Raw genomic sequence first — 24,661 nt, forward strand, 5'->3', positions numbered from 1 at the left:
CAAATATTTGCGTTTGTTTCATGTGTGAAAACCAAGTATAGTAAAACTAAATATCTTCTAGTTGCTTTATACTTTGAAAGGCAATGTTGTTTGCAGGGAATGGACACTTAGGGACAAGCTGCTGGGCCAAAGCAAATATCCCTGTAGAACAGTAGCCTGTCATTAAGTGTATCCAGGAAATGGAAGCAGCAGGAATAGGGTATACATGGACTGATGCCTAATACTTCTGCAGACTTTTCGCACCTCAGCAATCCTTTTCAGCTCAGGGACTGCCAAAGTCAGTTTCCATGTACTTGGTTAGCCCCAATGTGCTTCTCTTTTGTGAACTGTCCATTCCTCCTTAGAACCAACAGAAACTCTGGCCATCTGCAATGTCTTTTGGCCTGAAGTTCAACAGCTCTGTCACCCAGTGCAGCACTCATTGCTCTGAAACAGGATCCTATGAGATTAATTTTGGTGGGGGGGAAGGGGGCAGGGTTAATTGGCTCTTGTAGGTCTGTGATTAAAAGGCTGAAGAACTTCTGAGACATACTCAGCCTTTCTATCACACTCACCATCTTGTACTTTATCATATCCTTCCATGATATCTTTTTCTCTAGCCCAACAGTCCTAGTTTACTTCATGGCTTCTAGGGATGAAATTGTCCTTTTGTTCGACCTTCAGCTCTTCTCTGAATCTTTTCCCATCCTAGTTTAAGGTCTGGTTTTTTAACAGGACCAGCACAACAAACAGTAAGCTCAAATTTTAATTCTTTCAACCCTTTTCTATGCCACTTAATACTCTACTTCTACAAGTAATACTAGAGATTTCAATCTGATTTGTAATCTCTCTGTGTTATATTTCCTCATCTTTAAGGAAGGGATAACATAAAATACTTCTCTGGCAAGATTTTTAAGAAGATGAATGTGATTATTTTACTCTTACTGACATGAGGAACACATTTCATATTTCCTCTGCCCACTGGACCAAAAGACACTCTGTTTAGGAAGTGTCTCAATGGCACATCACAATGGCATAGCTTAGATCTAAAGACATCTCTGAAATGTAAAACAGAATACAACACAAAGCTGGAGGACAACTGACTAGATTTTAGTTCTTAGAGTATGGGACATTAAAAAATGGAGCAGAAGCCCCAGTTATAGATTCCTCCCAGAAAGGCTGGCACGGGACAAAAACTTCTTCATAACTGTTGACTATAATTGCTAAAACAATCAGTAAGTATGGATAGAAAAAGCATTTTCTGAAACTGAATTACTAGAAAATCTTCTAGTGTTTTGAATTTGACAAAACAGTATGGAAGAGTAACTTCTCATGGCAAAAAATCATGTTAAACCTCATGTTCTATCTATTTTTCAACAACTCTAAGACGGAAACCAAAAAACTAAATAAACCTAACTCAAAGATTGGCTGCATTTGACATCAGATGTGTAGCTTTTGAAATGCTGATATCTTTTTTTCAGGCTACACATGTTAAAATTGAATGAAGAGACATTGTCAGCTTTAATGTATATATGCAACAGCAATGAAGAGCAAGCAGCTGCTGTTGTGGATCCCAGTTACCATAGCAATGCATTCCAATAGACATTTTCAAATTCATTTATAATAACAGCCTTTGGTAAACAAGAATGTAAAGTTGCTGATAGCATTCATGTGGTTTCCTGTATTATGGATTTTAGATGTTTACAATAAAATAACTTCATTATCGGATGGACAGTTCCCACTGAAGGAACATGATAGATAGAGTAAATTATTATTTGAATCAGTTACTTCAGACACAGGAGAACTCTATAGAAGTCCAAGCCAATATCCAAACAATGATATATTAAATTTTGTGCAGTTTTACCAGGTTCATACTTATACAAAATGACACAAAAAGAAGAATAAAGTTCACATGCTCACAATTTCCATGCCATGAAAATTCTGATTAGTATAATATAAAACAGTCTGATCACAGAGTGGTACACAGGAAGAAAGAAATAATCCAACCTAAACCCTCCCAGCAGACAAACCTGAAAATCCATGTTAAGGAATGATACTTCTAAATAAAGAGATGTCCGATGCTATATAATACAGGTAGAGCTAACTGAACAACAAAAAAAAAGTTACACATAAAAGCAGCAAGATTCTCCACTGAAAGTAAAGATATGTGTTTATGGTAGAACTATTGTGTAAAGTTCAAAGATGTAAATGAATTATTTCATTGAGAATCTCAAAATTTCCACCAGAAACAAAATAATTAGATTTCACACAAGGACATAAGAGCTGTCACCTTGTTCTTACACCAATATAAAGAACATACTGCATGAAATCAGGATAAAAATAGATGTTGACTTTAAGGGACAAAGACCATCCTTAATCTGTACTTGAAGATGTGAGGAAAGAGAAAGGAGAACTTGAAAATGCTTTTGCAGCTTTTGATATTCAATTTCAGTGCAATAACCAGGCACTGTCCGATTCATGATGATAAAGCACATTTGCTAGGATGTTGATTCAGCAAAATAATCTGTAATGTTGTTCAGCTGCTCAAAGGCTGTAATAGCGAGGCAGAAATTAAAAGGAAGAAGAAATTGAGGAAAAATGCCAGATTACTAAAGGCAAAATTCTACAGCGCCAGTATTTCTGTTATACTGCACCAAACACAGTATGTTATGTGCATAAAATTCAACACAATTAAAAATGTAATGATTTATAAAAATTGTCATATTGATGCTTTTTTCATTTTTGATTGCACTCTAAGCAAGAATTAGGATTGAGCACAGACAATTAAAACTCCAATTTACTGCAATTTTTTATTGGTTAAAGAAAGACAGTCACTTCCACTAGTAAGATTAATAGACTAACTTAATCCGTCTTTTAGGTGTTACTTTTCCAGAAGCACAACATTAATTTCATTTCGTCATCAGTAAGTGGCACAACATAAAACATATTTTCAATCTGCAGAAGGTAGAGCACAGAACAGAAGTTCTGCTACACACCCTCAGAGAACTGCAAACAGTGTCCCTCTGGGTGGGATGGATGGTTGGTTGGATAGATCCTTTACACATTCCAGCCATATATCCAGATTCTTTCAGATATGTACTATTTGCTGCTCAAGAATCAAATCCGAAAGATGTCTGAGGATATTGAATGTTTGTCCTGACCTATGGCTATACCTCAAACACGAAAAGGGAAAATATTCAGAAATCTCAGGTATGCCCACTGCAGCCCTTGCTGGGACACCGGCTTCTGAACGATGTGTAATGAAGTCAGCCTGATGCATGTGAACATAAACTCTAGGTTATAAAGGTGCAGAACTTAGAATTGTTCTTCCCAGCATATTTTTCGGACCTGCCTGGCTAAATGGACAAAATATCCCTATTTTGAAAGTGGCAAGGTGATTTGGTGATTGAGTGTGGGAATGAATGTCTAGACAATTAAAGATACACCAAACTCTTTTGCAGTAACTGCAAGGATTTTGAAATAGCTGCCATTTTGAGCAGCTGCTTATTCTGTAGTTTGAAATAAGAGCTCAGAGTGAAGTGCCCTAGTAAGGGAGAGTCTGTTATCAGACCTTTCAGTAGAGCTGCTGGATTATCTTTTCTTTCTAAACTGTTTAAATTCTGAGCAGTTGTTTGCTTTCTCATTATGGAAGCCTGGATCTATTCAAGTCTTCTTTCAAATCAATACTCTAATTTAACGTTGTGTAGGATGTCTCTGCAGCTGTAGAGTCTGTAATCACCATGAGGTCTCTTGATATCTCTGAAAACATTGGGAATATATTGTCTGTCCACTTGTATAAAAGGTCTGTGCATAACTCCAACACACCATTGTTATGGGAGATGTGAAAATCCCCACAGAGAGGCAGCAATATTAGGGAATTGTTGGAATGGCCCTTCATACAACAAAGCAAACTGAGACCCTGTTGCTGTGCTACAGCCCAGCCCTGTGAGAACCTGCTGCACGCACATCAGAGAATGTCATGCACTGGCACTCCACTGCTGGCCTGTGTTTGCATCCCAGTCACTGCAAGCTTTGATGAATTACACTGTCATATATAATGAAGTCTTCACAGGAAAACTACTGCAGGTGATTTTGAAGGCTAGTCAGAAGGTGGCAACTCTAGAAAGACAGGAAATGCATGCATTATAATGTACTACCTAGTTTATTTTGCATTCCCCTGCACTTTTAAATGGATCATTCACAAATCAGGCTTTTTAAAACTACAAGATATATCTGTCATTCTTTCAGAATTAACCATTTGTTACTCAGTTGGTCCCCCTCCTTTGCTTTTTCTTTCCAACTCTGCCTCAACCTTTTTTATTCCACACGTTTTTGTCTTCCAAATGGTTGCATTTTCCCTTCAGTCTCCTTTTTCTCTTTACCCAAAATTGGCAAATCTGTGAAACCAAGTTAAAGACACATTGTATAGAAAGGCAGCCTCCACCTTCTCTTATCCCTCACAAACAACCCCCACGGTCTCCAGTGAATGCCAGTGAAACCAGAAATAGCTACAGAGCAAGTTTTCTGATCTGTTTAGAAACGGCAGATTTATTTGTTTATGAATTTGCAATGTCAAATGCTTTAAGAACACTACATTGTTGTTGAAAGAGCGTATTAAACTATTTAAATGATTCTTTGTACTTTAAAATGTTTTCATCTAGTAAAGATTAAAATATTCTGTTCCTGTTCACAAGGATCAAACTGTTTCCGTATAAATGAGCAAATGAGAAAGCTTGAGACACAAGCAATGCAGAAAATAAACATTAATTCAGTATTTGTTTATATTTGGATTTGTTAGTGATTTAATAACATACAGACTAGATATTGTTAGATGAAAAGACCCACTACCAACATGTAAAGACCATGTTTAGCTAGTGAGTTTGGAGCTTCCATGCAGAAAAAAAAAGCCAGTTCATCTTTTAGGATCAATTATAATAATTTGAAATATGGCATCAAGCACTACATTCCCTAATGAAGACTTGAATTAAGGGAGATGATATATACTTATGTATATACTTATTTTGTAATAAACCCACGGGTTTGTAGACCAGAATTTGCTGATGCGATGTTAAGACCCTACCAACAGCATTTAACGAGGCATATTGAAACCGATATGGTCAGTGATAAAACGTCAGTATGAGAAATATTTTAGAGTAGACACAGAAATGTCAAAACACAGTAAGTGCATAGGGATGCCAGTACATGCCAATATAAAGAAGACAAACGTATGTCCAGAATTCTAGATAATAAGCACCTAATTTTTTGTATAGTGCATATAAAATAACTGGAAATTATGCGGTCTCCTATACTTCTTTCCCAACGACCATATCCCTACTGCACTTCTGGGACTGAACAGGTAATAGAGTGAGTTACTTCTCAAGAAATGAAGGTTGTCTTTAACTTGTGAGAGCATAGTGTCAGACTAGATTAAGACTTTCACCCTTTTTTCTTAATCTCTATTACTCTGTTGTGTGTGTAAGTTTTATAGAATGGTTCTTAGTCTGAGGCACTGCCGGTGACACCACTCACAGGGACGCTGTGGAGGCAGCCTCACAGCACGGTACGTTCCTCAGCACGGTGACTGGACGGTTCTTCCCACCGTAATGGGGATTGGGCGAGTGCATTTCAGAGGATCAGCTGTAGTTGTTCGGACGATAAAACGAGACACCCGAACCGGCCCTTGCCAGCACTGGGAAAGAGAACCGGTCCCGCGGCACCAGCAAACCAACCTGGGACACGGCGGGACCCGTGAGGGCGGGCGGCGCGCGCCCGCTGCGCTGTGAGGCTGCGGCGGCCGCGAGGGACGGGCAGGGACACCGGGGGTGGCGGACACTGCCGGGGCAACACGGGTGTCCCGCGCCGGCCTCGGGCAGGGCGGCTTCCGCGGGCACCGGGCGAGCGCCGCTGCCCCGGGCGGGGGGCGGGGGGCGGGGGGGCGGACACGGCGGACAGACACGGTCGCACACAAACACGGGCGTACGCAACATGGCGGCAGGCAGCGCCAGCCCCGCGCCCCCTCCCACGACGGCTCGAGAGCCCGGCAGGGCCGGGGGCTGAGGGGGCGGGAAGGGCGCCGCACCCCGCCCCCCGCGCGCCTGGCGGCCCCGCCCCCGACTCCGGGATGGGGCGGGAAGGGGGCGGGGCCTCACGCGACCGGCCCGCATCACGCGCAGCCAACCGCTGGCGGCCGGCGGTGCTCGCGCTGGGCCCCGCCCCCGGGGCGTGTCCAGCGGCGGGCGGGGGAGGAGCCCCCCGCGGCCGGGGGGGGCTCGGCGGCGGCGGGAGCGGCGGCGGCGGCGGTGCCCGAGCCCCTCCCCGGGGGCGGGTCCGCCCGGGCCCGCGCGCTGCAGGCACCGCCTCCCCTCCCCTGCCCTCCCCCTCCCCGCCGGCCCCTCAGTAACTTGGCCGCCTTTTATCGGGCGGGCGGCGAGGCGGGGAGTTTATTGGAGCCGGAGCCGCGCTGCTGCCGGGGTGGGCAGCGAGCTCGGCGGAGGGCGGGGGGCCCGGCGCGGCCCGGGACGATGCTGCGGCTGGTGTCGCTGAAGTTGGGGCGGCTGTACCGCTACGTGAAGCTGGCGGTGCTGGGCAGCCTGGCGGCGGCGCTGGTGCTGAACACGCACTCGCTGCTGGCCTCGCTGCAGCGCAACGAGCTGTCGGAGCGGCGCTTCCTGCAGCTCAATAAGTGCCCGGCCTGCTGGGGCACCAGCTGGTGCCGCAAGTTCCTCAACGGGCAGCTGCGGCTGGAGAGCTGGGGCCGCCTGCGCCTGCTGGACTTCTTCAACGTGAAGAACGTGTACTTCGCGCGGTACGGGGAGCCCCGCGAGGGCTCCCGCCGCGTCGTGCTCAAGCGCCTGGGCTCGGCGCAGGAGCTCGCCGACATCGACACCAAGATCTGCCGCCGCGCCACCGGCAGGGGCCGCTGCGACCTGCTGCAGGCGCTGCCCGCCACCGAGTTCGCCAGCCTGAACGGCGACGTGCGGCTGCTCACCCCCGGCGCCGTGGAGGGCTGGTCCGACCTGGTGCACTGCCCCTCGCAGCGCCTGCTCGACCGCCTGGTGCGCCGCTACGCCGAGACCAAGGACTCGGGCAGCTTCCTGCTGCGCAACCTGAAAGACTCGGAGCGCATGCAGCTCCTCATCACCCTCGCCTTCAACCCCGAGCCGCTGGTGCTGCAGGTAAGCGCGGCCGGCGCTGCCCGTCCCGGCGGGACCCTCGCCGTGTCTGCGGGCTCCCGGACTGCTGGCCCCAAACCCCGCCGGATCGCGGGGGCCGCCGCTGGCTCTGTGCCCGGACTGACTCCTGCAGAGATGCCGGCAGGGCGGGCTGAGCAGAGGGTCCCCGGTCCCTGTCTCCGGGCAGGAGGCGTTTCTATAGCTCACTCAGACTGATCAGCTCTCCTCCTTCCATCCTCCATCAAAGGCTGCGTGTGTTTTCCCGATTTGCCGTCCTCGTCAGGGTTTTAATTCCAGCCCCATCCCACTGTGCCGTGGGGTACCGAGAGGCAGCCGCGGTCCCGCAGGAGAGCGCGGGTCAGTGCTGGAGGCTGATGCTCTCTGCTCACTTGTGCCTTTGGCACAGTTCGGTGTCAGCCTGTTCCACAATTCACATATTCCCAGACAGCTGTGGGTGCCAGTGATTCGTTCCTTAGGGTCTCGTTTAAGAGGGAGTGCGTAGAGACTATGCTGCGATGATGCTGTGCTTTCCTTGTCAGAAACTGACTCATGTGCTATGTCATGTTCTTAGTGTGAATTAAATATAGTTAGTGCTGGTGAAAATTAGAGCTAGGTAGAAAACAGACCGGCAAATAAATGAACGGTGTTCTCTTTACAGCGATTACATGTTCTGTAGCCTTTAATTAGGGATTCTGGTTATGTGCACACGCCTGACATTCCTGCTTTAATATGTTATGTAAATTTTTAGGTAAAAAATGGGTAGGAAACTTCTGTGGCACCGTATCTATTTAGATGGGGAGCTTTGCATTTTGGTTTTTAACATTTTCAAGGGAACTCCCAAGTGTGCCTTTAGCATGTAGATTTGGAATCAGAACTGTTTTGTCTAACTACTGAACTGTCGTTGCCTTTATCCAGTGTATGATTAAAATAATATTTGCAAATATGCTTTGAAAACATTACCTCATGATTTCTATTAACATCTGCTGTTTCTCTAGTGAGAGGCCAAGAAATGCTCAAAAAGCAGTGCTGCAGGCTTTACCCTCCAGAAAGTTCACCTACTGACTAATTTATAGGGAAAAAAAACCAAAACCTAATTACAAATGTGTTTTTCAGTAGTATGCCTTCGGTCTCTCCATGTTTGTTTTTGAAGTGCATTTCCAGTCTGCTTCTCAGCAGACTTTAGGGTACAGTAACTCTCCCATTTTGCTGTGAAGTTGTTCCTGAGCACAGTGAGAAAGGAAACTCCACTTAAGAAATAAAATCAAAACTGCTTTGCTCTTCTGAGTATCTTTGGAAATTCTTGAGAAGTGATTTGTTTTGGCTGTGTTTCATGCAACTTACTTTTTAGGTTTTGAGCAGTGGTTCCAACATACTGAGTGTAGACCTCGATGGCAAGAGAACAGCTGTGTTTCTTCGTAATTCCTTAAAGACAAAGGATATGGCACTCTTCTGGCATTTACTGTAGTGGGCTGGATCATAAATGGTGGGTAGTGGGTTGATTAGGAGCCTTGGTTCCTCTCAACTTCTTGGTGAGCTGTAAATGAGTCCTGAGATTGTCAAGCAGTCTATTGAAGAGAAGAAAATCTTGGGTGGACTTGAGCACTCTGCTCAACATTTATCTAAAGGGTACAGCTGAGAGCAGAGCAGATCAAATTCATGAGAAGTGAGGCAGCCTTTAGCAGTTCAGAGCAAGGTAAAGCAAGTCCGTCACCTTTCAGCACATCAGAAGTGTTTCATGAAGTCTTGTGAATGTTGATCTTCAGGCATATCTTGGACAATATTTTTAGGAGAGGTTCAGGGCAGCTTTGGGTGCTTAAAGACTCCTACTGGTTTCTCCAGAAGAGTGTTAATTAACTTTGGTATTAGGTACTTGAAGTTTGAAGACTTTTCCTCAGTTAGGAGTGAAATATGTAAAATACATGAATCTGTATGAACTCTTCCCATTCCACAGTACTCCAGGTTTAGACTCCATCTGAGAAACATGTAAGGAATGGGTAATTCTGTGTTCTGCAGCTCTTGCAACTGCAACAGCCAGACACTCTGAGAGGTGGCTACTTTATAGAATTGATAACTGACTGCTGAGAATGTTATTTGTATTTGTACATAACATTTGTAATACATTTTATGGGGTAGTTTCTGCAGTATTGATGAAGGCAGGTGCTGCTATGGGGATGAAACTTGTCAGTTTGTTTTTAAAAATCAGCTTCCAAGAAAAGAGACCTGCATGATGTTTTATGAAGAATCAGATTTTAATTTAAAATAAAGCAGTCAATAAATTGATGCATTTAACTCATGCTGTCTGTCACCAGAGGGCACAAGGAAAAATATTGCCTGTTTTTGCCTCGAGCCTTTCATGAAATACTACAGTGAGTGAGCATTGTTATTCGTAACAGTTATGGTTTAGAAGTGGCGATAATGTCTTAACTCTTGGTGTACAGAGCATGCAAGTTCTGTGTTGCTTAACTGTGTTATAGACAAATGTAAATAGGGAATTTAGAAGGAATTCAAAGCTTGGTCTTTCATTTATAATAGAAAATTCACTGTAGTCTTCTACAACAGCCAGCAATTTGTGGATTATGAGGGTTTTCATCAGAGACTGGGATTTTAGCTCGATGCCTGTGCGGAGTATGGATTATTCCTGAAGTGGTGTTGCTTGTGAACTGCATCAGCACAAGTGATTTACAGCTTCTGCTGTGAGAATTTTTCAGGCGGGGCTTTAACCCATGGCATGATATTACTGTTCAGGGATTTGTATCAAAAGTATAATACTGCATAGTTTAGTGTAGATTACATACTGTAATCCTAACTCACTGTTTGTATTTTTTATAACTTTCTTGTTAACCTTCTTTGTTTGCACTTATTTATTGTGTAGGTGTACTCAGGGATGACCTCAGCCCCTTTTGCCGTTGTACTTTGTTAAGCAAATGGAATAACAACTGCATTATTGTTCCAAGTACAGTTTACATATTTTTGGGGATAATAAAATACTAATTTTTCTTCTGTCAAGTCTTGCTTAACTGCTGACTAATTTAATTCTCTCACAGTTTTCATCTGAATTCCCATTTGAACCAAAGAACTTATATGCTAAAGATTTAACTTCTCATAGGTTTGGGGTTTTTTCATCTCCCCTCCCAATAGTTGCTTCCTGTAATAAAGATGAATACTTTTCAATAAATTAAGGTCACATTTGTGATCAAAATGCTGCATCAAAACCAGTATTTCGTATATGTTTGAACAGTTTATTTGGACGAAAGCAACGACAAAACTTGCTGCTGTTTCAACACATGCATTGATTAACAGAGTATTTCAGATGGGAATCACCTGGAGGATGGGATCTATGCATGGCATCCTATTTCTAACTTAATATGATGATGCTGTGCAACAAACACTTGAAAAGATAGGCTGGCTGAAGTTGCCCTAGGAAGCAACATAAAAATTGAAAAAATAACTTGGGTTAGAGACTGAGTGCAGTTCGAATGTTCACTCTGTAGAATTCATAGAACCATTCTGGATGTAAGCATACTGATTTATCCTTGTCCTGTGATTTTCTATAAACCACCCAGCTTCTAGTTTGTCTTGTAAAATACATAGAGTGGAGAAAGTTTTTGCAGTACTTTCAGCGGTGATATCTACTTAAATAGTGGAGATTATTCAACTTCATCAAGTAACTTGGTTAATTTTTATCTTCACTTGCAAGATGGATCAGCTTAATAGAACTGAAATGTGTGATACCTCATTTTTCATAGAGCTCCTGCACTGATCAGCCTCCAGATTTCCTCTTTGGTGGCGCTGTGGCAGTCTCCTGACAGTTTTGGGTAACAGTTCCTGAGCTGCTGCTGTTGTGCCACTGTCTCTGCCTTGCTGTGAGCCGTGGTGTGCAACCACACGTTGTCTGGCACATTTTTCCAGTGGCAAAGTTTAAAGTTTTGTACTTAAACACAAAAAAACAGCGATGCCCCAAATTCTTTTTCTCAGAATTAGGGAAAGTGCAATGTGACTCAAGACTGCTGGAATAAGAAATTGTTTCTAGATAAGAAAACTATTTTTCAGTAAGGTGATTGTATTTCTCCAAAGATCTTATGCTTCCCTGAAATGACAGTTTACATCTGTACTGGCAAAACTGAAATACAGGATTTATAAATTGTTTTGGCAGAAGTATATCTAGAGCTGGTCTTGTTACCCTCAATCTTGCCTTGGTGTTGGCTGTGGTGTTGCTTCACAGTATTGCCAGGTGCCATATGAAAATGTCAGTTGAGTTTGCTTTGTTTTCAGAGTGTTGTGGTTTTACCCCACCTGGGAACTCAGCCCCACTCACTGGGATTGGGGGGGAATTGGGAGAGTAGAAGTGAGAAAATTTGTGGGTTGAGACCAAGACAGTTTAGTAAGGAAAACAAAGCCAAACAAGGGATTAATTTGGCAATTCCTATGGGCAGGCAGGTACTCAGTCATTGCCAGGACAGCAGGGCTCAATCACATAGAATGGTGACTTGGGAAGACAAATGCTGTCACTCTGGATGTGTGTTCCCCTCCTTTATTCTCCTTCCCCCAGCTTCACATGCTGATCATGATGCCACATGGAATAGAATATCCCTTGGATCAGCTGGGGTCAGCTGTCCTGGCTGTGTCCCCTCCCAGCTTTTTGTGCACCCCATTCCCTGGCTGGTGGGCTGTGGAGCAGAAAAGGCCTTGGCTCTGTGGGACCATTGCTCGGCAATGATCAAAACATCCCTGAGCTACCAATGCCATTTCCACACAAATCCAAAACACAGACCCATACCAGCTACTATGGAAAAAATTAGACCAGCACACAAAGCAAACTTGAAATTTGCACACATACTTTGCAATTAAAATAAAATGCTTGCACGTAATGAAGATTTTTCAAGCTATAGAAGGTATCTGTCAATTAAATCCAGAGTGCATTAATGCAACTTTGTCTCAAGCTGTAGCTTTTAACAGCCTGTTTAAATGAACATTCTTCAAAGAATGATGGTGAACATTTGTGTCTTGTATGTAAATTGCAAGTTTCAAGGACTTTTATTTCTCTGACTCCAAAGAAATGCCAGTCTCTATGTGCCAAATAGCAGTATTTCTGCATTTTTAATAGACTGTGTAAATCATTGCCCCTCCCTCAGATGTGGTTTTAGCTTTCTAAATGCTTAAGCTTAATGAGATTTTCTTACAACTTCTGATGATTCTTATTCCTTGTGGGGAAAAAACAAAACAAACCAAACATCTGTATCGCTATTCCTGGTATAATTACTCTGCATGAACAGTCTGTGGCCACATAACCTAAAATTCTTCTGGTTTCTCTACATGTCATCCTTGGGTTTTCTGTTTGGTTTTGTTACGGGAAGAGCAGTAGTTGACATCTGGTAAACATATATTAAAACTTTAACTGATCAATTTGAAACAATTTCTTGCACAGAATTCCCTCAAAGTAGTAATTTGGCCAAATGTTCCACAGAATCTTTTTGCTGATCCACACATAAGAAGTAAATGGGCAAATTCCTCTTTTCTATTTTTTGTACACACTCTTCTAATCATAAGCTATTTTCTGTAGTTCTGTTCTAAATACATTTTTAGAATGGAAAGTCAGTTTTAATACTTAGTACCCTTTAAGCCTTCTTGATTACTGAATTTGGTGTTTGTGTTCCATAATTCTTTACGCCATAAGCCAAGTAGCAGATTTAAGGTGGTTATCTGCAGTACCTGACATGTCCCTGGGTGGACTAGAGTTATTTAAGTCCTGGCTCGTACAGATACTAGGATTCTAATAGACTGAATTTCCACTGTGAACTTTTAAAAGGAATGAAAAACTGTTCTTTGTTGAATTAAAATTGAGTGGCCTCATGTTACAAGAATGTTTCACTGATGTGGTTTTATTGAAAACTGAAGAATCATTTTTTTGCAGTGACATATGACTGTACATACTAAACCAGAACTGGCTTGTACTTGTCATGTTAACTGTCATATTTAATTATGTTCCTTGAGTTATCAAAACTGTTTTCATCCTTCTTTTGTAGTGAAGGTTCCCTAGAGTGAAAACATGTAGGGTGAATTATAAGGGATATTTTAAAATAGTCTAGAAATTCTTGAAGTTACTGTGGGGTGTATGTTATGATGAATGGCTGTCTGAATTTAAAAGCTGTTGGGAAGTCACTATACAGACTTAAACAGACATTCTCTTGAGAAATTCTCACTCTTGCAGTTTTTAGTGGCAGAAACAAGTTTGTTATCCTACACTGGAACCTTGCAGTACCAGTGTTGTTCTGGTATGTCAAATGTGTAGGGGGAGTTGCGGTTTACTTCCCTGAATTAAGTAATTGAGGCTTTGTTTTAGACTCCAGTTTTGCAAAGTAATTTTAAAAATAAGGCCATCTCTGGTAGGACTACTTTATAGTGATATATTCCAGGCTCATTGCTGATGAGCAATAAATACACAGTGAATATTTCCATCTGTTGAAAATTTAATCTGAAAAAAACTTTTATGAACTGCAAACCAATTTGAACAGGTGACAGCCAATAATGACATTAAATTTGCATTACTATGCCTCTCGAGTTTAATCATTGTTCATTAATTTATTCAGAAAAGAGGCATATCTCTGCTGACATTCTGAAATACAAGTTCTACAGCTGAAGTGTTCTTCTTAACAACGGCGTATTTAGAGTTTTGTGTATTTTTGTTCTGTAGTGTGTCAGTTAACCCTGGTGTGAGCCTCCTGTTGGCATGAATTGTATATAGTAACTGGTTGAAATGTAGTCAAACTTGAACAAAAGTCAGATAAATTAAAAAAACATGGTTTCAATGGGAACACCAATATCTGGAGTACTCAGTGAAATGCGCTGTTCACGCTGTGTGCGTAGGCTATGTGTGTGTAACTTCTGTGGGAGTTCTAGGTAAATGTCAAATGGTGTGCCACGTAGTTGAGAATTACATGGTTTTCATTGTACTCACTAGCATTCAAAAAAACATTTGAACACGTATCTTCCAGAATGCAGATCAATTCCTGACAAAAGGAGGCATCTGTGTTTAGACTGTGCTTTGTAACTCCTTTGATCCGAGAAACATCATTGTAAAATCTGCTCTCCAGCTCTTCATGGTTCCAGAGCTTTGCTTATTTGCCTTGGTGACTAATACAAGTGCTACTTTTGTTTACACTGCAGAATCAGCAGTACTCTGGGAAAGAACTAACTTTCCTTCTGAGGAAAAACATGTAATTTGAATTCCCCTTGCCCTGCCTCTTTGTGCCTGGGCAGATGCAGTTCAGCAGGATGATTTAGTGAAGGTGTCAGTGAGAGGGTCGTTTTGCCATGAAGTTCCTCAGGGTCCTACAGAGACAAGTCCCTGTTCTGCTTGTGTGTGTTTTTTAAAATGTCATCACATAGACAGTTTATCTCTTTGTTTGGGCAGATTTTGTCTGGGGTGTTTTTTCTGAGCTGGAACTCACTTTATGCAAACATTGTGACAAATACAGCATCTTCTGGGAGAATTTTGAAAATGAAAAGCATGGTTTTTTTACAGTAGAACAAAAATGTAAGTTATTACTTAAACTGCCTTGGCTTTTTGGTGTTGATTATGAGGATGAATTATATGCTTTATTATGATAAACTAATATTCTTTTAAGTGTTTAATTGAAAGGGGATTTGTGTTACTGCAGAATACAATAGGCCTTATCAGCTTCAAGCTGGTGAGTCTTCACTGCCTGATCTAATGCACAGCTTTGAACAAAAAGCAGTGGCACATTTGTGTATCTTCTCAGGTATAGACAGATGGAAGTGAGGAAGACAAATGCACTGATAGTGTTTTGTGCTTCAGTGAAGTGACAAATTTGCTATGTGAATTCTTAATATTTATTCTGAGACTACAGTGTATTTTTCAAAGGCATAAATGCAGTATTATTCTTTCAGGAGCTGCATATACACTGTCTCTTTGACAGGGTTTGTTTAGGTTTTTAAGTCTTGCTTAGATATCTTGGATCTACACTAATTAGAGCGAGGAAAATATGTTTTGGGGATGTATCACTGGGAATGGAGGTAGCAAAAGTTTTTGGCATCTTTACTGTTTTCCATCTTTCAGAAGATTATGCATACAGAATACAGAAAGATAATGTTACTGAGGGGAGGCTTTCTAAGCTCCCTGTTTTTAGGTTTCCATATGCATTACTTCATTTTAAAACACTTAAAAAAGTTTATGGTTTCCATGGCATTTGTGTATATGTTCACAGATAAAGGGTAAGTGGGTGCATCAGAATCAGATTATTTTGTCAAACAGCTGGTTTTGAACAAGAGCTTAGTTTTTACCTTGATTGTCAAATGTAGGTTTTGAAGTCTGTAAATAGCATATTCAAGTACCAAATTATCTAATTAAACATGCAGAGTACTCAAATAAAACCTAAAATAAAGTTTAGTGTTATTCCCCAGAAATCAGATTCTTAGCGATTGAAGAAGCTTTTTGTTTCTAAATGCACTCGTTCATGGAAAATGTATTTATTAATTATATAAATTTGTTTTCATTTCTTACTGGCTTTCAAAATTTTGATACGTGATCCAAAAAAATCCTTGTCAAGTTAGCTGCAGTTTCCTCTTAGAAAACAGCTTTCAAAATAGAATAGTACAAAAAGTTACAAATCGCTGCTTGCAAAGACAAGAGATCTGCACTTCAATTAATATTCTTGTCAAATTCACCAAGTGAGTATAAAAACTACTGAATGAGGCACTTGTACATATTTTTATCCCCTTCTTCTGCTACTGACTTGGGTAATGAAGTGTAGATATGGCTGTTACATGCCAGTTGGAAGGGAGCCAAAGCAGAGCTGTTGTTTGTACATGTGCAGATGTTGGCAGGATTCCCTGCACTCCTGTTGTCAAAAGATGTTTTTATTGCTACAGTGTTATAAATATATCTGTTACAGCATGGCATGCAGATATTCTACTGGTAACATGAAGGTGTGCACTTCTGAATAAGACAAACTGCTCCTAGAATTTATTTTCCGGAATGAAATTCAGTGTACGCAGTGCAGGAAGCATAATAGATGTGTTTGGAAGATCAGTGTCTAAGGCTGTACTTTGAAAATCAGTTTAATCCTTCACATAAATCCCTGCTGTTGCTGGAAAGGAAAAGTCCTCTTAGCTCCTTCCCTCTTCTGCACCCAGCTGTTGAGACCTTCTCTTTTCCTCTCTGCAGTTCATCCTAGCTTGAGGTGGTGATGTGATATGGATCAGGATCTGATCCAAGCGAGCGCCAGCCTGGCAAGTACCAGCCTTGCTTTCCTAATGATGTGCAGGGGATTGAAATGAGTGTGCTTATAGGGTAGTGAGGGAGGGACCCTTTTGCTTCCAATGGTAGCACATCTTTTGCCAGTTCAACTGTTTGTGGTTGAATTTGTGTTTGAAAAGGAAGGCAAAGCCATAAGCAGGGCAGGGTTGGAAAATAGAGAAGGGGAACTGTGGAAAATAAAAGGAGTGGGGTGGTCCAAAGTAATATATAAATAAAAATATTTAAGCATAATTGAATTGAGTGCTGATAAAATGCAGCAATATGAAAATATCATGCACAGTTGGTGAAATTAATTGTGTGTGTATCAGGAAATGTAATCAGGTGACTTCTCCAATTTAAAGAGAAGTTCATATGATGTAGGTAAAACAAATAATTTCATTTGATGGACAACAGCTATTTGCTTCTTGTTTTGTCTTGCCCCAGGACTGAATGCAGTCACAATAAATGCACATGAAATAGCTCTTTGGTGATATTTTTTGATGCCACAGCCATGTTTAGTTGTATAGTATGATCAGAATGAGCAAGGAACAATGAATTAGCACACACTTAGCTGTTGGAAGGGTATTTTGTTAACCACAGAACAAGTGGAAAAAAACCCCCAAAACCTTCTTAACTGTGGAATGTGACACTTGACCCTAACTGGTGGCTATCTGGCTGTACTTCTGCTTTCATTAATTGCCCTTAGTCATGCAGGTAAATAAGCCTGAAGGCTGGATAATGCCTTCCTTATTGCATGGTAGATTTAGTTACTGAGAGAGTTTTAGTTCTGCTGAGTTACGTGTATCACAGCTTGCAAATACCATAGTGCTCTCAGACTTGTCAAATTTGTTCGTATTATCCTCAGGGTTTATCACAACCTGTTTTGCTTATGTGATAAAAATAAAGTTGAAGTTCAGACATAGAGACATGTCAAAAAACTTTGAACCTATTCTGTTTTTAACATGCCTCTGATGCCCTTTTACCCAGCCAAGAAAGGTGGTTCTTTGTAATGACTGGTAAATATGGCTACTTATCCAGAAGTTGTCTTCTAAAGTTTGCCACCTTAGAGAGCAGCTTCATGGCTTTTGCCATAAAAATGGCAAACATTATCAATTATGTATGTTAATTACGATTTTGGTTTCTTCAGGTGTACTATATAGACAAGGTTGGTTATGTTAGGCACCTCTTTCCTGCATGGTCTTGTAGTTCAAACCTCTTCTACATGGTGTGTTTTCTTTCAGTCTCTTTCCCCAGTTGACAGTAAATGTTTTCTGCCATTGTGGATTCTGGAAGGTATAAAGCTTTCGTTCATCCTCAAACCCTCCATGCTCATGTTCACCCCAGCTGTGGTAAAACCTTTGCTACATCATTACTGCAGAACTGATCATGAATGGTGTCTGGTGACACCATAGCAAAGCAGAACAGGAGGAAGGAGCATGGACACGTGGTGGGATCTCCTAAGAGTGAAAATTGGTGTACATCATATTCTTAGAGTGCTAACTTCTATACATTTGGGGTCTCTTAAATCAGTGCATTTTAGTTTCTTCCTGCTGCGTTCCTATTCAGCATCCCTCTGTAGTTTGGAGGGTACATTTTTTATAAGTGTGTGTCTGTTCATATTGAAGTCTTGAGGCACATTCAGCACAACTGAATTAGGAAAACCACGCTGGTGTGTTGTGCCTTGTTTTGTAATTGCTTGTAGTGTGTCATTTCTGTTTAGTCTCTTACGATAACTTCCAAAAAAAGTACTGTTGAAGACAGATTTTACTGTTGATAAAAATGTTATGTGGCTGTGTGTAATAAACACAAAGGATCTATGTAGCAATTAATCAAGACATAGACTATTAGGGTATACTAGAAAATTAAGAAACCTCAAAGGAATCCCATTAACTGGAAAAATGGAAGGAGTGGTGGTAGAGAGAAGGAAACACCACTTAGTAGAGTTTTGGGTTTTTTTCAGATTATTAAAAGAACTGGTTTTAATTAAAAGATCAGATACAAAAATCTTTGGATGAAAAATATACTTGCATTACTACAACAGATGTGTAATAAAACACCAAGAGAAAAAGTTGGTGAAATTGTGTGTGTAAATATACGTGAGTGTGTGTGTGTATGGATGGAAAGGTAGATATGGGCTATGTATTGCTTCAGGTCATCCAACTTTTTCCCTGTGTTAGTCCAGCAAGGCCTCTTGATTGCATAAATACTTTCTGTATTGTTTTTTCTTTCCCTTCAAGCTTAAAAATATTAGAATTATTGTGTTGATGGATATTTGCATCTTTCTCTTCTAAGTTTTATTGAGAAGTCTTTTAAAAGCTAAGCTGTTTTGTATTAATTAAAATTTTAATTTTTTTTTATGTACAGAGTTTTCCATCTGATGAGGGCTGGCCATTTGCAAAGTACTTGGGAGCATGTGGAAGAATGGTGGCTGTCAACTACGTGGGAGAAGAGCTGTGGAGTTACTTCAATGCACCATGGGAGAAGCGAGTGGATCTGGCCTGGCAATTAATGGAAATAGCTGAGCAGCTGACAAATAATGACTTTGAATTTGCACTCTACCTCCTTGATGTCAGCTTTGACAACTTTGCAGTGGGACCAAGAGATGGGAAAGTTATCATTGTAGATGCAGAAAACGTTCTGGTAGCAGACAAAAGGTTGATCAGACAAAGTAAGTGTTTTCTTTCACTCCCTTCACCCGGTGTGTCTAACTTCATTCTCTGCAATGTTTAAAGTATGTGTGGTTGCTAAATACATATTTTGTTTGCTTTACAACTAGACCACTAATTAACAATCAAATTAGCTTTCTTCTGCAATTAACTTGACCAATTTGTCAGTTTCATGAACTGTTGAGCATACCTGGACGCTGTTAATTACTGGAAGAGAGGGTGTTGGCACTGGGTATATTTGAACTGGTGGATGGACAGATAGATAAGGAGCCTGGCTGTCTTGTCCACCTTAGCTAAGAGAGAGAGGGTTTTCTTTGTGTTTTCCAGGCACCTTTCTAACAATGGAAGTCCTGGAATTCTACTTTCTGTGAATGACAAACAGTGCCTGCTTTGCCTTGGTCCCATAGCCTGACTTTGCTTCCCGTTGGTTCCCTGTAATAATGGAACCGAAGGAATGGGTAATTCTAGTGCTGTTTCCAAATCAGTTTTCTTTCTGTCCAGATGAGCTCTGAAAACATTTATACATAGTAAGTAAACTTAAGATGAAAGTTTTCTAACAAAATGTAGTAAGAACTCAGGAGAGCTCACACTTGGTAACCTTTCAAGCGTTATTACTGCGTGAGGTATTTTATGTACATCAGGTTTTATGTTAAAGAAAACTGACAAGGAGAAGGGTTTGTACATGTATATAAATGCCATTTGCCTTGTTGAATTTTACTTTTTTCAAAGATTATAAGTTACGTATTTGTTTACTTATATACTTTCTGGTTACTGCCATGTTGAAAGTAAGATAGAAGATAAAGTTTCAGAAGTTTATAACAATTACTTTGCAATGCTGTTTTAGTCTTTGGTAGACCACTTGCCACCACTAGTTTCCAGGGCAACTGGAGAACCCAAATCTGTGTTGCTAAAACAAATTGTGTTGCTTGTTTGTTTTTCTCTCAGCTTTGGCTCTGGATTGTTCTCTTGTACTTGCTCATGCTACATTTTTTCCTCTGGGTATGTGTGAATGTAGATTTCATGTGTTTACTTTGCTGCTTTTTTTCCTGCCCTCTCTTTGCTATCCCTTTTGCCCTCTTTCTTTCTTTCCCTTATTTTTCATTTTGCCAGGACCATTTCAGCAGAAGGATGCATCAGACTGTAAGATGCAGTTTTAGGCTCAACATTTCCGAGTTTATCTAAACAAAACCGGTTTGTAGTTTAAATATTACCAGTTTGCTGTGTATTGAGCTTCTGATTGTATTCAGACACAAATATGCTCTTTCCTCCCCTCTCTCACTTGTTTTACTGTCTCCTTGTATTTCACAGATAAACCTGAGAACTGGGACGTGTGGTACGAAAGCAAGTTTGATGACTGTGATAAAGAAGCTTGTCTGTCCTTCTCTAAAGAGATTCTTTGTGCTCGTGTCACTGTGGACCACAACTATTACGCCATTTGTCAGAACCTTTTGTCCAGACATGCCACGTGGCGGGGCACCTCGGGGGGGCTTCTGCACGACCCCCCAGCTGAGATTGCCAAAGATGGGCGCCTGGAGGCCCTGCTGGATGAGTGTGCCAACCCAAAGAAGAGATACGGTCGATTCCAAGCCGCCAAGGAGCTCCGGGAGTACCTTGCACAACTCAGTAACAACGTGAGGTAGTCCACAGTGAAACTCTTCTGCAACACTGGCTAAAACACTATTGCAAAGACACATAGAAAACAGAAGTTTGGGATTCCTGTGTTAAAAAGAGAGAATAAAAAATCCTAGTTTATCAGTTTTCTAAATACTGTAAAAAGAATTTTATGGTGTTACAATGTTCCTTTGCAAACAAACAAGGTACTTACTGAATTAAAACTTGAGCTACTATTGACTGTCCTCCCTAACTGTTTAAAAGGGAGTAGGTCACAAAAGACTGTGATAGCTTAATTGACAGCTCGTGTGTCAAAGGGTACTTTACATAAAACTGCATTAGTGTCACAGTTTTGTGAAACTGATGTTCTTACTTGGAAAGTCAAGTTAGACTGGTGGCCTGTTTTAAAGGCCTTTTTCCTGACATCGTCTCATTTTTGTGTTTGTTTAAACACCTTGAAGTGGCATTTACATCCAGGTAAATCTAGCTGTCTGCATTGTTTCAAACTGAACAGGCTTCCATGTTAATGCCGTGCACAACATTCCTACTGTGAGTGCAGAATTCCAGAGTTTACTGTCTGATTTTAGGGGGTTTTACACTGTATTTTACTATGCTTAGACATTGTGGTTTGTTTTTTTAAGATCGTCATAAGCTCAAATCTCACTTGAACTAACATTAATGTCTTCTGTGGTTCTGCCATTGGAAATATCACTTAATGTAACTGTTGTACAAAACTTAACCTTCATGCCAGTATATGTACATGGCTCTTTAACAGGAAATCATGGTATGAACAAACTTATTTTTAACAGAGATAATTGGAAAATTGGAAAGACACTACAATAAAAAGATATGTATTAATTTAAATTGGGGATACAAGAATGATCAAAAATCACTAGTCTGGTGTAGTTTAAGTATAAGCCAAAGAAAATGGTTTTGTTCATTAGTTTTTGAACATGTAGTAAAGAAAGAATGATATACTGTAGTGAAGCTAATAATTTTCACAATTCAGATTTTGATGGTCCTTGGTTCTCTGAAGAACTTCTGAAACTGTGTACTTATGTGAGAGAAAACCCTAATTTGAATAATAATGTCAAGCAAGTTAGTAGTTTGTTTTACATCCTTCCCAAGTGTGTTGAATGGAATTTTCTGAATATTCATCCTTTGGTTTACCAGTAAGCTGTACTCACTCTAGGTACCTTTTCTTGAGCTAAGTTTGACTATTCCCAGTACAGTTGAAATTGACTTGTTGAGGTTTGTGTAAATACGGAGTTGTTCTCATAAATCACAGTTTTTATAAAAGCCTCAGTTACTGCTACAAGAACTCACTTGAAAGCTTGCTCTTCAGTTTCTGGTTTTGCTTTTTTATTACAGCTACTATGCTTCATTTTCCTGAAATCTTGTTCATACAAAGATACTCTTAGGAAATGTGTGCATATTACTTCTAGTAACAGTAATGAAGGAGATTAATATTTCTTAAGTGTGTGTATAAAACACTATTTTGTACAAGCTAAACTCAATTCTGAGCAAGGTAAAGTGTGCTACTTCTGAGAGCAGAGCTGCTCTGCCTCCTGCACTGCATCGAAGCCTGATGGAAGTTGTTCTGCCAGTGAGGAAAATGGCAAACTAACTGAGTTGCCCTCCTTTCTCAAAGCTCAGAGTGGAGTCACACAGAGATGCCAAGTGCTCTTTGATTTCCTAGGTCACTGTATTTTGAGGGCACAGTTTAATGGTGAACATGGTGGTGGTGCTGGGTTGCTGGTTGACTTAATGATCTTAAAGGTCTTTTCCAACTTCGAAGATTCTATGATTTAGGATATTTTAGAATTGGAAATTCTCACTCTTATGTCATCATTGCCTTTGTAGTCTTAATTTGTTCCCAGTCCCTTGTGTTGTTTTCTGAAGTTAGAATGCCCAGTGCAGTTTTAATTTCTACCCTCAGTTGAACAGTTTGATGTGCTTATTCTGGCATAAGCTGTTGGAGAACGTTCATGTTGCTATTCTTCATAAAATCCACTTATTTGAAGAAGATAGACTAACCCTCTGACTAGGTACTACCACCCTACCATAAAAGCCTTGACTTACCACTACAGTTGATTTTTAAACATCTACCACATTTCCCAAGGAGAGAGTGGACTATGATTGTTAAAGTTGTGAAAGAAACAAACACTGCCAGTTTTGGTTACTACTTGAGACAGTTCTGTAACTGTCAGAATGTTCTCTTAGATTTTGTTCGGGGTTTAGTCCCTCCAGAAACAAGTTACTAAAGCCACTTGTAAAAGGAGCTTGGAAGTTAAAGGAAAATAAACCCCCTAAACCCCCACTACAACAAAAACACTACAGGGAAAACATTGTGGAGAGCAATAAATCTTGTTCCATTTGCACCTGTCAGATATTTATTGTACAATAACAATTTATATTTTTAGTCATTGCCCATTATTATTGATGAACATGGTGAAATATTTTTGAATGAGATGTTTGGGGTTTGTATGTGCATTAAAATTGTCCTTTTGTACTGTAAGTTACTGTTTGTTTGGAATATTTTATCAAAACTGTCTCCCTGTGCCTTTATATTACAAGAAAGTTGTTTCTGCAACTTCTAATGATATTAATAAAGAATACTTTAAGAACCTCATCTCAGCTATTCATTTTCAGATCAGTAAGTCTTTGAGGATTGACCGAGTCTTAAGATTGTCTTAGTCTAGGATGCATTAAAATACACATGGAAGCAGTTTTTGTAGTTCCAGAATGCACCATCAGCAGAAGTGACAGATAGGAACCTTTTTTCCCCTCCTCCTTTCTAGTTTGAAACCAAGTATGGGCGCTCTGTCAGGACCCTTGGTTTCACCGTCCCCTCTGGGGCTCTGTCCCTGCCCTGAAGAGCCTTGGCTGGATGCAGGAGGGCCCTGGGGCTGTGGGGTGTCTGCAGAGGGACAGATGAGTGTGGTTGTCTTGCTGAAAGAGAAAGTACCTGTTTTGTGTGGCTGGAAATCAAGGCAAATTTTAGGGGCATTAGTAATGGAAATTGGTGGGGAATGGGGATATGTGCATGTTCAGGTCAGAGTGGGAAAGTTCTGACTTTCAAAGGAAAAATACCTGAGGCTATTTTTTATATTTGGTGAGTTAACTCCAGTATTCTGAGAACAGCACTGTGAAAGCAGAATGTGCTTCAAAGCAAAACAGGCTGTTTAATAAACAGCTTCTGTTCAGAGAGGAAGAGCTTTTTTGGGTGGGGGGAGTGTTAGTCAAACAATGTAATATGCATCTTTCTATTCTGAACATGATCCTTACATACAAGTTTGACTTTTACTACAAATTCTATCTTCTGGTATTAATGGAGGCTTGGCACATGCATTTAATGTGCCCTTGGTGTAACAACACATTCCCAAATATATACTCTGAATACTTTTAAAGGAATGGAATTTTCAAAATGTAGTGCATTTTTATTTTGTGGGGATTTTTCCTCCAAAAGTAGTCCTGAAATTCCTCAAAACCATTAAACAGCTGATTTCATTGCTGCTAACCACCAATGCAGTTCAGTTTTTGACTTGAAGCTTCTCAGCTTCTTTGGTTTGCAGCTGGGATAGGAATGCCTGGTTTTTTGTAAAATGTACACAGTTGTCAGTGTGCAGCTATTTCACCTGGACCCCAGGTGTGTTTTCCTTACAAGAAAACACTTTCCTTATTTTGTGGGGTTTTTTGGTAGTTTCGCATATTAAAATTTTTGTTTACTGTTTCAAATTAATTTTCTTTTTCCCTGTGAGAAGAAGGGACTTACCTCCATTAGGAGATGGTATGGAAAAATAGGACCAGAATTCTGAGGGAAAAAAAATTGGGGGAATATTGCTGGGGAATTGAATGAAGGGAAACTTGCTGACTTCATTGCCTCACAGTAGAAAATCAGAATACTAATAATGGGCCTAATTACTCCACTTGCAGAATATTGGGAGCAATTCTAATTGTTTATTTAGATACACTAA

The 24,661-nt window shown here is 40.7% G+C and overlaps 1 protein-coding gene across 4 annotated transcripts in view; it reads left to right on the forward strand.

Annotated features, from left to right (window-relative positions):
* DIPK2A (divergent protein kinase domain 2A) overlaps positions 1–23,316 on the forward strand; it is a 63,043-nt gene extending 39,727 nt beyond the window's left edge. For 3 of the 4 annotated variants that reach the window (XM_023933133.2, XM_023933132.2, XM_023933134.2), the window contains 2 exons: positions 18,772–19,075; positions 20,382–23,316. In XM_023933133.2, the coding sequence (XP_023788901.1) occupies positions 18,829–19,075; positions 20,382–20,713 (579 nt within the window). In that variant the 5' untranslated portion in view covers positions 18,772–18,828 and the 3' untranslated portion in view covers positions 20,714–23,316. Of the gene's footprint in view, positions 1–6,132; positions 7,155–18,771; positions 19,076–20,381 lie in introns of those variants that run through there. The other variant, XM_023933131.2, reaches the window with a different exon arrangement.
* Positions 23,317–24,661: the final 1,345 nt, after the last annotated feature.

Source organism: Cyanistes caeruleus, chromosome 10, assembly GCF_971803275.1.
Source record: "Cyanistes caeruleus chromosome 10, bCyaCae1.hap1.1, whole genome shotgun sequence".
In the NCBI taxonomy this organism is placed as follows: Eukaryota; Metazoa; Chordata; class Aves; order Passeriformes; family Paridae; genus Cyanistes; species Cyanistes caeruleus.